Source organism: Patagioenas fasciata, chromosome 1 (genome assembly GCF_037038585.1).
Source record: "Patagioenas fasciata isolate bPatFas1 chromosome 1, bPatFas1.hap1, whole genome shotgun sequence".
In the NCBI taxonomy this organism is placed as follows: domain Eukaryota; kingdom Metazoa; phylum Chordata; class Aves; order Columbiformes; family Columbidae; genus Patagioenas; species Patagioenas fasciata.
In genome coordinates this window covers 122,556,314-122,570,236 of record NC_092520.1, presented here as the reverse complement: position 1 = coordinate 122,570,236, position 13,923 = coordinate 122,556,314, and the positions used below count along the sequence as shown (strand labels likewise).

The 13,923-nt window shown below is 41.2% G+C and overlaps 1 protein-coding gene across 7 annotated transcripts in view; it reads right to left on the bottom strand.

Moving 5' to 3' along the window:
* Positions 1 to 13,923, bottom strand: part of PHLDB2 (pleckstrin homology like domain family B member 2) — a 128,989-nt gene that overhangs the window by 35,304 nt on the left and 79,762 nt on the right. For all 7 annotated transcript variants that reach the window (XM_065853654.2, XM_065853644.2, XM_065853663.2 and 4 more), the window contains 3 exons: positions 13,349 to 13,732; positions 10,763 to 10,906; positions 9,754 to 9,891 (listed from right to left, as the gene is read on the bottom strand). In XM_065853654.2, coding sequence (XP_065709726.1) covers positions 9,754 to 9,891; positions 10,763 to 10,906; positions 13,349 to 13,732 — 666 coding nt within the window. The remainder of the gene's footprint in view (positions 1 to 9,753; positions 9,892 to 10,762; positions 10,907 to 13,348; positions 13,733 to 13,923) is intronic.

The window sequence follows — 13,923 nt, the reverse complement described above, 5'->3', positions numbered from 1 at the left end:
AAAAATGCTGAACAAAAAAAGAGTATTTTATTTTTTTAAGCTTGTAAATATGAGCAACTGAGCCAGCATATTCAATTACCTGGACTTCCTGTACTAGCCTCTGCATTACAACAACAGCAGTAGGGCTCACAAATATGGAGGATGTAGCATGTGCAAGCTGCACAATGAGGGAGAATCATGGAATCTTTTAGGTTGGAAAAGACCTTTAAGATCGAGTCCAACTATAAACCTAACATTGCCAAGCCCACCACTAAACCATGTTCTTAAGTGCCATATCAACATGTCTTTTAAATACCTTCACATGTTCTCTGGGCAGCCTGTGCCAGAGCTTGACAACCCTCTCATTTGAGAAACTTTTCCTAATATCCAATCTAAACCTCCCCTGGCACAACTTGAGGCTGTTTCCTCTCATCCTACCGCTACCTGGGAGAAGAGACCAACCCCCTCCCTGCTACAACCTCCTTTCAGGTAGTTGTAGATAGATAGCTGTAAGGTCTCCTGCAGCCTCCTTTCCTCCAGGCTGAACAGCCCTGGTTCCCTCAGACAGTCATTGTAAGACTTGTGCTCCAGACCCCTCACCAGCTCTGTTGCTTTTTTTTGGACATTCTCCAGCACCTCCACATCTGTCTTGTAGCGAGACACGCGCAGTTCTTCAGAGGCTACCTCTAGATCTCTGTCCCCAAGGAACCCTGTTTGCCGAGTCATCCTTACTTCCAACACAAAAGGAAATCTATGAATAAACTGATAGCTCACCTTCTCACAAACCTTGGTGTCTGTTTAATATTCAACCTACGGTCTGCCACAGTGTTCTTTTCTGCCCACCAAGCAATCTAAAGCAGCAAGGATGTTTCTGTCATTAGCTGCAGTATTTTCCCTCTGAAGCTATTAATAGTTCTCTAAATGTCAACACACTGCAACAAGCACGCTCATTCATTAACAAGCAAGTCGAATCTTGAGTGTGAGGAGACATCATCAGCAAGTATAAAACTCCCTGAGAATCCTGCCAGAGAGAACTGTTACTTCCCTCAAGAAATAAGAAATGTATTCCCCTGAGATTGAAAGTGATACTCATCTGGTCTATTTATAGCATAGGAAGTGCTAACATCCCACCAAACTGGCTCCCTTCAAAATGTGCAGTCTTAACAGGAAATACCACTTTCAGCAATGAGAGGCATTAGATGTTTTGCAGCTGTGGAGTTAAGTTCGCTGACATCTCTAACTGTGCATTGGTAAAGTCGATTTAATTTGCAAAAGTAATTCAGAGAAATATAAGAATGACCAGAATTTTTTCATACAGTCTTTTCTATAAATGGACCAAGGCAAGTTCTTTTAGAAGGGAAAGATTAATAACCTTGCAAGCTCAGTGCAAGACGCTGCTGAACCAGGCCTGCGGCTGAGTCTGCGAGCTGTTTGCTCAAGAGCAGCCCATGGCATAGCTGTGAAAAGAACTCCTGAGCTCCGGCTGCTCATCCTCATCTCAACCGTGTGAGCTTGTACTTGTTAAACACTTCCCTGCAAACAACCGCTTCCCAGCCCCAGCATTGAGTCCAGAGTCGTGTTAACTGTAGTCTGGCTGAATTCTTAACACCCTGTTTCCAGAGAAAAGCAGTACAGCTCAGCAAAGTATAACATCTGGTCTAAGCCTACTGCCCAGCTTGCCCTGTGGTCTGCCTCTAGACAGATGTTAAATGAAGCTGGGGTCAGTCAGGATACAGAGCAGAAGCAACTTGGTTTTTGATGATGCTGGGGTACAGCTTGGAACAGTTTTGGAGGATATCTGAATATCGTGAAGGATGGCAGTAGCAAGAACTGACGTGCAACACTGTCCCGTGAGAGCACAGGATGCCAGGAGAGCACGTGTGGTATGAACACAGACCACAAAAGTGATCAACACGGGTCACAGAAGTAAATCAACCTTTAGATCTGGTATAATTGATTTTAGGGCAAAGAAAGATATATATCCAACACATCATATAGATGATGAGGACACAGAGGACATAAAAGGACTGTATTAAAGATAATCATAGCCCTTAGAAGAATGGCAACAACAGGAAGAAAGAGATCGATTGCTTCAGTGTTGTCTCCTGTGGTTATGGAAGCCCTATGCCTGATCAATACTGATACTTAAAACCCTGGCAGCTCCTCACACCCCTTCTGCAGAGAAATCATCCTATTTTCCAATTTGTCATTCATCACGTTCTGCTACCAGAGGCAGGCAGGCTAAAATTGCAGAGCGGCATGTGTCTGTATGTGTATGTGCCTTCTGAACCAACCTTCCTGCATAAACTGGGAGACTCTGCAGAAATGAGTCAGAGCAAATGCGGGAACAGAGAAAGGTTCTCAAAAATCCAGATACAAATTGGAAAAAGATAAAGAAGAAACTTATCACTTTTACCAAGTCACTGTGAAATGGATTGCATGGCTAGGTGAACTGGGCGCACTCTACAACCTTCCAGCTCTCCCCAAGCTCCCCTCGCCCAAAAATAAAAACAAAAAGCAATGTATGTGTTATTTTCATAAAGAAATGTAAGCTGCAAAGAAACCTATAGGCCATAAACAAAGGGAAAAAAAAAATACTGAATGCCTTCCCATCCAACAGGCTCTTATACTTTACATGTTCCAGTCTGAAATACTCCAGGATCTTCCTCAGTCAAGCTCACCTACAACTCAGCATGTTATAAGGTAGCAGCATTTCATTACCCACACCAAGCTTCATACATGCACACCCCATCTCTCAGTATGGAATAGTCTAATAACTCTCAGGTGGGAGAAGTACCTGCAGTTCTTTGTTCTGAAAAGCTCCTCCATCTCACCTTCATGCCTTTATCTCTAGCCAAACTTCCTTCTCTTACACTCTAAAATAATCTCCCCTTCTCCAAAATAATCTACTGCAAAAGTTTGAAGGGAATGAGAAAGAGCAGACTACAGAAATTATTCCTTTCTACTTTGAAATGGTGTGGTGCTACAGAGTTTGTCCATTCTGCAAAACGTTATAGAGAATAAGTGGAAGAGCAAGAAAATTTGACTTGAACAACTCACTAATGGAGTTTGGCCTAACCCTTGCTGTGAATTTGTAAGCAAATAGCCTAGTCCCTAACAGAAAGCAGACTAGGAAGTGCTATCTGCTCTTCCATGTTTACTTGCTGAAAGGGGCAAATGGTGCATTTAGGGAAAGTGTTAAACCTGAGGTCTACCAACTCTTCCAACACTCCTGCAAATGGAAAAAGCATTTCCAACGCTACAGCTGACAGAAATCAGACCACATACAACTCTGAAAAAAATACTGTTGAAATGGAACAGATCCTCCTGTGCACAAACTGTACCTGCTCCTCTTCCATATTTTTCAGACTACTCTTTTCTTCATTTCTTGATCTCTTGCAGGACAGAAGCATACAACTGATCATAATTCAGTTTTTTGTCACTAAATCCATGTGGGTTTCAAGAAAGAAGCCATTAACAAGAAAAAAAAGTATGCCAGGCATATGAAAAGGAGAGTAATATGATAGAAAAAGGTATTTCACAATAGTTTTTTTTATTGTATAAGTGGCAACTAATTTGCTATATAATAGACTCTATACAGTGATGGTATCTGTATGAGATCTCAACAGTTTTATTTCACATGCATGTATAAAGCTAATATTAAAAAGCATTTTAAAGCAGAGTGAGCAATCCCTCTGCAGTGAGTAAAAAAAAAAAAAAAATAGAATACTTGCATACATTAACTTGCTTGTAAGACAATTCAATTTTTTTTTAATTTCTGAGCTCATTCTCTAACCATTGCAATGTGTTTCCTCATGAACAGATAGGGAGGCAAAAAAAACCCGATTTTATAGCACTGTTCCTTCATGAATGTAGAAGAGGAGGAAATAATCATCCAAACCAAAATTAAAAAAAAAAAAAGTGTATAGTCTGCGACATCTAGATGTTCCAGTATAGGTTGGGGCATGACCTATTAGAGAGCAGTGTAGGGGAAAGGGACCTGGGGGTCCTGGTGGACAACAGGATGACCATGAGCCAGCACTGTGCCCTTGTGGCCAGGAAGGCTAATGGCATCCTTGGGTGTATTACAAGGGGGGTGGTCAGTAGATCGAGAGAGGTCCTCCTTCCCCTCTACTCCGCCCTGGTGAGACCCCATCTGGAATATTGTGTTCAGTTCTGGGCCCCTCAGTTCAAGAAGGACAGGGAACTGCTGGAGAGGGTCCAGCGTAGGGCAACAAAGATGATTAAGGGAGTGGAGCATCTCCCTTATGAAGAAAGGCTGAGGGAGCTGGGGCTCTTTAGTTTGGAGAAGAGGAGACTGAGGGGTGACCTTATTAATGTTTATAAATATATAAAGGGTGAGTGCCACGAGGATGGAGCCAGGCTCTTCTCAGTGGCAAACGATAGGACAAGGAGTAATGGGATCAAGCTGGAACACAAGAGGTTCCACTTAAATTTGAGAAAGAACTTCTTCTCAGTGAGGGTAACAGAGCACTGGAACAGGCTACCCAGGGAGGCTGTGGAGTCTCCTTCCCTGGAGACATTCAAAGCCCGCCTGGACAAATTCCTGTGTGACCTCACCTAGGCGTTCCTGCTCCAGCAGGGGGATTGGACTAGATGATCTTTTGAGGTCCCTTCCAATCCCAAACATACTGTGATACTGTGATACTGTGATGATTTTCCTTAGTGGCACAAACCATTCTGCTATCTCCCTCACAACTGTTTTAAAAGAAAGCTTGTGAATTCAAATTTTTCTCCTCTTCATAATTGTATTTTTCCTCATTAGTATTCTCTCTATAGGATATCCTTATGTGGATATATCCAGTGGATGCAAGAATTCCTTAAAATACCTAATCTTGTGTATCATGTCTTAAGAAGATTAATCATGTTATAGACACAGTAACTCATCCATTTAAAACACCTGCTTACATCTTGCTGACCTGGAGTCTGACCAGGAAAGATTTAAAAGGCTATTCTATAGGGCATAAATTTGTCAGATTCGTCAGGATAAGAAACAACAGCAAGAATTTTAAATCCAGAAGAGAAAAGATCGAGCAGAGACCACCAGTATATTTAACTTTGATTACTGGTGTCCCCATTCATATGACTCATCAAACAGCTGCTCTTTCCTTGACTCAATTCCTGCAAGTCTTTGCAGTGCTAATTCAGCAAAGAGGCTGAGCTTCAAACGTTTTTGCATGTCTGGGATATTCTGTTAATGACTGAAAAATATTTCCACAAAAGTATATGGACAAAATTAAATGTATTCCAAAAATAAGATGAGTTATCCGCTGCCAGCTCCTCCTGATTTCTGCTCTTGAAGATGGACAGGAAACCCAGGTTGAGAAGTCCCAGAGTATGTATTTCCACCATGACATAAGGTTAAAGTCCTCCAGAAGAAAAAAGAATAACCTCCCCCTCTGAAAAAGCAGTCTAAACTTTTGCATAAGTAATTGTTTTTAAGCTCTCTGCCAAAACACCGATTTAGCTAAAATTACCTCCCACAGCACTTCTGCTGAATTCATTACTCATTTTCAGTTACTCCTATTTATTCATGTTCAATTATCCTTTCTTTTTTTTTTCCCCAGATGTGTTGTTACTTTCAACCTCATGCTTTAACTTGGACACATCAGACATGGTAAATCCTTAAGCATCCTTCTCCACATATGCTGGACCGCATGTTGTAAAACTTCAGACTAAGGAAGCACTATAGGAAAAGAAATTACTTCGCAAATCTGGATTACATCCAATCGGCTAAATACGATTTTCTCCAAACTGTTTATAGACAAACAACAATCCTGAACCCAGTCTTGTGAGTGAAGGGTTGTCGGGAGGAAGTCATAGTTGTAAATAGCTCTGTGGAGCCGAGATCCTACTCCATTTGAAACAACAGCATCTTTACTGTACACCTACAGCACAGTAACATGGATGACTGCTGCGGTAATAACTGGAAGCTGGGCCGGATGGCAGGAAAAAGGGAATTTGGCTCCTGCTTGCTTGTTTCTGGGTAGTGCCCTGTTTGCCTCTCACTAGAGCAGGCTGTGCACAAAGTAATTTTGTCAACATCTGCAGAAAAGCTCTTTCCAGGAAAACTTGAAGCTACATTTCTCAAAGTGTGTTACTAGTGACTTATCATGGCTGCCTCTGAATAATTGAACCTTGCAACTCATAGCTTAAATCCTGCTATTCAAATACATAGTTGGCCACCTTTTTTGTGGATAAAACCAAACATGTAGTGCGTGGTAGCTAAAAAAAAAAAAAAACAGAAAGAATGAGAACAATTTATAGTTGTGCTCAAGAAGCACGACCCTGGAGGCAAAGACGACCTTCCTCTGCACACTAACACAATTTCCAGCACAGCTGAAAGCACAGGCCATGGCAAACAGCTCTGGAAATTGCCAGGACAACCGAGTGCTGTCAGCACTTGCACCTGGCAGAGATGCGCCACAGCCAGAACTAGGCCCAGTCCTCCTACGATGCTGAAAGTCTCTGTCATCATCTTTTCCAAACGGCAATGCCACACAGCTCTTATTTCCAAAACCTAAGTAAATCAACACTAATTGCTTAATTCCATTCAATGTGTGTGGTGGCATACACATAAAAGCAAAGGAAATGCTTTCAACTCATCACAGGGCATGGGCTACATTATCTTTCCCACCAATTAATTTGTTCTTCCTCATCATTAGTGCTGCCACATATTCAGGTAGGGCTGAGCACAGGACTTGAACAAGATGAGAACGCAAAGTACCATGTCACACATAACGTGCCCCTCAAACTCCATCCCTGATTTACAAGCAAGGTGTTGAAACTGAACTCACAAATCTCCTGCCTTCAAGTGTGTTTTCCAGTTGATTCTCTTGTCTTGCAAGGGCTAGACGCTGTGGTTTTAAGACTGTGCAAAAGCTGGCAAAAATTGGTGTCCTCATCTAAATGAATTGTGCATTTAAAAAAATGTAATGAAAAAAAAAAAATCAAAGAATCAAGTTGGAATTAGTACAAGAGCTTCCACCTAGAGTCTATTTCAAGTACATAACATGGCCTAATAACTAGGTTGTAGTTTATGACCTCTCTTTTCAAGAATTTCACAAGCTTTTCAAACAGGTGCATGGGTAAGGATGAAACACTGCCAGGCAGGGGTTTCCTGTCCAACAGGTGCCGAGATCAGTGGCAAATTCCGGGAGACGCTCAAGTCGCTCCAGAGACAAGTGCCATCATGTACGGCACTAACACCTCAGCATCGCCTTATGAGTGAAATTAACTCTCCCTTCTCACCTCCGGACAACACCATGCAGTGCATTCAGGTGTCACTGTCGTATCCTGACAGAAATGTGACCACTATCCAAGCAATGGGACCCGACAGCTACTTTCCAGGAAGCATCACCAAAACCGAGACCACCGGTATCACTAGGGGTGAAATATTCAGGCAACTAGAAGAAACTGTGATCACTGTGTGGACACTGGGACACTCGTTCTTGCAAGAAACAACACCAAAACTACCATCAATGGGGTAGAGACTATTGGCCAGAACCTGAGCCTTAATTCTGTTGAAGAGGTCATAAGCTCCAAACTATTTCAGCAACAAGGGCCACTTTTCCCCAAGCACCCCTTTTCTGGTCCTGTACAACTACAGAGACAAGATGTTGCCTATCTTGGATCAGATATGCAGGCCTGCAACCTTAAACATACAGACACACAAACCAAGCTTTAAAAAAAACACTGTTGTTTCAAGTCAGACAGAAGTTTCATTTGTTGATATGATGAGCACCACCTGTTTTGCTGGCTGACACTACTTTCTCCAGAACACTTCAGCTGTCACTTTATATTTTGTCTGTTTGCAGAAGCTCGTCTCCCATTTCTGTTTTAAGCTTTCAGTTTTAGGCAATACTTTCAGACATCTTCCAGAACAAAACCTGTGGGCTCCCCAAGAGTTTATTTCTACAAAGATAATTTCAGTAAAGCCATACCTTTAAGTCTAGAGCATGCACTCACAGTTGGACTTTTTTGTTTGTTAAAAATAAAAAAAACAACCACAAAAGACAAGTAAAATATTGTAACTGCTCTGACTAGTGCTGTTCTTCGCACCGAAAAAGTGTTTTGAGTGAACCTGCCTTTTAAACAACAAAAGTGCTTCTTCTAGGCTCTTTTCCATGTTTTAGTTCAACCAAAAATTTAAACTAGACCCAGCATTTTAATTTTCTGACTGCTACACACTAACGTTCCATCATATCACTGCAAGGAAATCTAAACAAACTACTGGTTTTAGAATAATTTCCATTAGTTTCATGGAACTTTGAGGCTGCTAGACAACAAATACAAAAGGCAAAAGCTCTCTTGAAATTCTGGATATGTTACTCGTTACCATGTACCAAACAAAATTTCTAGCAGCATCCTTTTGGAAGGTATCTGCTTGCACCACCCTATCTGCTCTTACCCACTTTAAATGCATCTTTATACTAAAAAGCAGGTATGAAACACATTTCATAGACAACTCAAAACGCGATCATGGGCAACACTGAAAGCTGAAGGATCACTGAGGGATACACAAGAATGAGGAAAAGCACAGGCAGGGAAGTCCAAGGAAGTTCATGCAGAAACTGGATGTGCGCTACCACTGCTCAGGACAGAGAGGTGGGAACACCATCCTCCTCCCCAGACACAGGCTGGGTGGGCACCAACGCAAAAGAGCATTCAGGTTCATGACAGGGTAGGCAGAAATTGAAGGTAAAAAGCTCAGAATAAAACAATGCAAGCTTGTAAGGCATGAATTAAATGGGAGCTGTGAAAGAGCTAAAAATGTACAGCTTGTCTAAGCAAAAGCTAACAATGCAGAAGACTTTCAGATATTTCTGGAAAGCTTAAAAAAAAAAAAAAGAGGCAGAGAGACTAGCTAGAGCATTTTCACAAGCGACAGGTTTAAATTATAAGGTAGAGGATTAAATTTAAAAAGGAAATATTACTGGCTGAAAGCCCTGGAAAAACTTCCTGACCTTGAGTTATTCTTGGTGGTGGCTCATCCGCTGTGGAGAAGGGAACTGCCCGCCTGGGACACCAGCAGAGTCTGCTGTGGGGAACCAGAGTTTCCCTTTTCCATGGGGACAGCTTCATCTTGCAGACCCTTTCCACTTCTCTACTTAAAATCTTATTATAGTGCTGTCCAGTTTTGCAAATATATGGTTATATGTATTTGCTGCATATTTGAGAGAAATTAAGTATCTATCTCTATTAGAGAACTAATTAATTCCTTGGACTTAATCACAGAGACTGTTCTGCAGTACTAAAATTGTCAGCCAGCAAACAAAATAAACCAACATAATTGCCTTAAAATTACATATTTTACAGATGTCTTATATATCATTCTACACAATAATAAAGCCATCTTCTGAAACTGCAGCTGCTTTTTTTTTTTAATTCAAAATATATCACCTACAATGGAAGGTAGTGGAACAGTTCAATTAATACTGTTCTTTTAAACAACAGATAACCCAAGTCCAAGCCCTGTATGGATTTTTCATTATTCAAAAATATCTTCACAGTAGGTCAGGTCTTTTTTCTTAAGTGTACTATATTTTGCTCATCAAGCATATCTTGGGAAACAAGTCTGTTACAGGGAGATGATGGTGAGACAACTATTTTTTTTTCTTTCAATATTTATCGTGTAAATTTAGTTATAGATAGTACTTCATAAAATAAACTCTATCAATATGTTAATCAAAGAAATGTATTTTGAAGAGGAAAGGGAACAGAGCACATAGCTAGCTTAAATAACTCAATTACCTTTGTCTTTTCACCAATAACATTTCTCTCCAACTCAGCTATTTTTCTGTTTAGATGATCCAATATTTCCTTCTCTTTCAGCAGCTCTGTTGTTTCAGATTTCTGTTCCCCATCCAAAAGGGCACATTCCATATCCAACTAGGAACACAAAACATTTTTCAGAAGCAGTCCAGATTAAGAAGAAATCTTGATGCACATTATTTTCTGGGGGAAAGGGAGTGAGTTGGTGATTTTTCACAAGAGAGAAACATTTTAAAAAGAGAAGGGAAAAAAAAAAAGGTTTACTGCCACAAAAGTTAAAAAGAGATCACAAATTGGAGAAAAAGTAAAACTGCAACATAAAATACTGCAAAACAAAGTCCGAATCAACTTTAGTTTGAAGATTCTTTTTCCCAAAACTTTTTTCTTTTCTATCTCTTCTCTGTGCTTCCCCTTGCTATGATACCGTACCGACTCTCTGTGTGCCGGCTCCGCAGGAAACCCTTCTGGAACAGCTGTTTCTTTCCTGTCGCCGATAATTGGAGTAAGCACAACTCAAATGCCTGGCCAGCTTAGCCTGCAACTGTGAGATTCCAGAAGCCAAGAGGGTGCCAGCATACTCCTGCCACTGTAAAGCCACGGAGGTTTGAAAGGAAGTTGTCTCACTTCCTTTATCTTTAAACCATCACAGGAGATACCACTATAAAACTCCTCAGTGATACAAGGTATTTAGATCAATTGAGCGACCACTAAACAAGCAAGATTGTTCTAATTCCACTTAGGAGCATAATGGTTACAGCTGGGGAAGGCTAATCTGAGTATCACATCCATCTCCCAGCTGGGGAAAAATAACCTTCATAGCAGGGGACTGCCAGGTCCGTGACTCTGTGCCTAATCCTGGTGAAAAAGCAGAGAATATGAAAGCTACATACATCCACGAGTTCCCTAAGCACTTGCTGAGCCCATCCGACTTATCCTATGTAGACATACCTAATAAGCAAGACATTTAAAACCAAAACATATTTCATACCTCTCTGGAGGATTCATCCATCTGGTCATTTAAATCTTTGATCTTCTGCTCAAGTTCTTCCAAGTTATTTAGTATTACTATGCGCTCCTCCTCCAGTCGAACAAGCTCCTGCCCTCTTTGCTCATCACTTGTGCATTCTGGTATCTGCAGTTGCACATTACAAGAGGTTCATTAGAAAAAAAGAGTTAAACTCTGTCTTTCCTTTCCCCTTTCATATCTTGTTCATTTTAGACAAGTATGGTACTGCTAGTTTTGAATCCATTACATACTCCATCTCCACTATATTGCTATTTCTATATTTAGAAGGTGTACAAGAGAAATAAACATGATACTTTACTTCCAGGCGTTGGAAGTAAATACTATACTTACCAGTAAATACTATTCATTCTACAGGAATTATTAAAACCTAATCTCTGCGAATACTTTACATACTGTGCTATTTAAGTTGTAAAAATCTATTTTTCCCTTATAAAAGTAACACAGATAGGTGAAGACACTTTTTAAGTAAATTTCAGCTGTTCATATAATAAAAGTCAGGAGGTAGAGCATTTTTGTAACCAGCCATTAAGATGGGCAGCTTCTGTAACATGAAGACAAAAGTTGGTTCTGTCTCGCCAGTTAGCACTGAGGAAGCAGTAGCCTTAACGTTGCTATTTTCATTGCCACTTACTTATTAGATGACTGTGCCAAGAATTAAACAACATTATTAAGAAAATACCTCTGATCTTATACCAGCAAAAGCTAGATCAAAGAGTATTGAGTTTCAAATGTATTCTTCATGTTTGTCTGACCCCAGGGGCTTGTGATCCAATCCCTCTGGTGAGGCTGCTCACTCATTGTCCCCAGTCAGAATTAGAAGTGAGCTGTGCACAGGGTGTCACATTAACCACAAGACCACACAGCCTTGCTCAAAAGAGGCTCAGCTCAGCTACTGAGCGGCTATTCTGAGAACAGGCGTTTTATCCTGAACAAATCTGATCTTGATATTTTAAAACAATGAGCTGTGTCTCAAACACAGTTGCTTCTAGTTTTTATCAGGGCTAGGCAGAACACCCTTTACAATGAATGAATGAATGGTATTCCTCGATTAGCTTTAGTAATCCCAGCAGGAAAGCCTCTTTTTGTCCGGTGTCCTGTTTGGATAATGCTGACACAACATCTTCGATTTCCACTTCCTAATAAGGATTTAAAATAGGATCTCTTATTTACACGAAGAAACAAACAAACGAGAGAGAAATGCAAGAGCTCAGCAACTTGCAAGTGAAATGTCCTACTACCTTTTCAACATGGAAAGACCAAGTAAAGCCATAATAGCATGCTTCTGTTTGACATAACTTCACACCAAAAGACTCAGCAGACAGATTTCCAAAAAGAGAACCCTTTAAAAGATAAAATGTTTAAAAGATGCGTAGATGAGGTTCTTAGGGACATGTTTTTGAGGTGGATTTAGCAGTGCCAGGTTAATGGTTGTACTCTAGGATCTTAAAGGCCTTTTCCAACCAAAACAATTCTATGAATCTATCACACACACCTCTCTCTTCTACACATACTTATATCTTCATAGTCAATACAAGTGTGCAAATTAAACAGAGGCTAAATACAATTCATGTTAGGCATACAACTGTGCTGAAGCTCATACGGTGTGTAGATAACAAAAAAGGAGAGAGACAAAGAATATTTGAAGGTGCAAATTCATTTAACAGAATCCTGCTTTTATGGCTTTGGTTGGTCTTATTATGAATACAGTTATTTAACACACTGCCTGTCGCCAGCATTTGCTGGGTGGGCACATCAGAGCCGAGGCACTGACCCAAGATGACGAAAGGTCCTTGTCCCAGCCCAGAGAAGGCTGCTGCTGCCTCAGATGAGGGATATTGTAAGGAATGCTGTTAGCTTGTTTTTTAAAGGGCAGTTTCCCTTCAGTAATGAAACAGCAATTTGAAGTACACAGGAAAGAAGCTGCAGCTTATTAAATGCGGGAGTTGGGTCAGAGTGGCAGGAGGCTGGCAGCCACCACATACTCCATGAGAGGTGACAGTTGATCTCACAAGTGGCTCAGGTCCAGCCCCAAGAAAGGAGACAGGACAGTAAATTCTGCTCAGACAACTCCTCTTCACCTCCCGTACAACTGTTCTGGTTTGCTTATGAGAAAACATCCTCCTCTTACAGAAGACAGGAGCCTCAGGCTGGGAGAAGATGGCAGAGCTTCCCTTCCCTCCAACATCCCAGCAGGGTTCCTGAAACCTTCCTCATTTAACCTTCCTTGTTTTAGTAGCTATGATTGTTGAAGTAAATCTTTCTCACTCCGAAAAATCCTAAAAATCTTCCTGAACTGCACGTATCTCTGAGAAAATAAAAAAAAAGAGCAAACAAAAAAACCCCAACTCCTCCCAACAACTTCCAGCACCAATAGCTCCCATAGAAGATGTAACAATTGTTTGCTGCCTGCTAATTTGTATGAGCTCCAGGATTAATTCTCACAACTAAGCCACCCTAACTGCAGTCCCTGTCAGGACAGCCAACTCCTAGAGGAGGATTTCAAGCAGTTGAACCTGGATTGCGCTCTTCCCTCCTACGGAACGTTACCTTTGGTGTGATGCTTAGGTAGGATGATTCGGTGGCATCTTTCAGGAAGCCGGGAGCAGCAAAAGGTGGAGGCTTCGCACCTTCACCGAAATGCTCGTCAGCTCTCAGAGCCCGGGAGGGGAGGAAAGCAGCAGTGCCACGGCTGTGGCTGCTCAGCTCCGAGAAATCTGAATCGCTCGCAGACGATTTCAAGGGGCTTCTGAACCTCGTTTCCAGATTCATCTGGGAGTCTTCGAACACCGAATCCTCGTCGGAGAGCTGAAGTTTTTCGAGTTCTTTGTTAATTTTTTGAACATCAGCAACTGTTGTAGCTGCAGCAGGGTCGCTGTCAGATTTGGAGTACTCTGCACACAGATTGAGGATTGTCTCCAGCCGCTGTCGCTCCTAGTTTAAAAAAAAGATAATAGTACTAACCGTCACATGTGACCTAAAGTAAAGACGAAGTTAAAAATGTCTGCTGTTTTTGCTGGGAGTTTTTTTGTTGTTGGTGGCTTTGGTTTTTGTTTGTTTGTTTTCTAGAGTGAAGGATTGAAGTCCTCCAGTTCTACATACATCTCTAGCACTTACAGATAGTA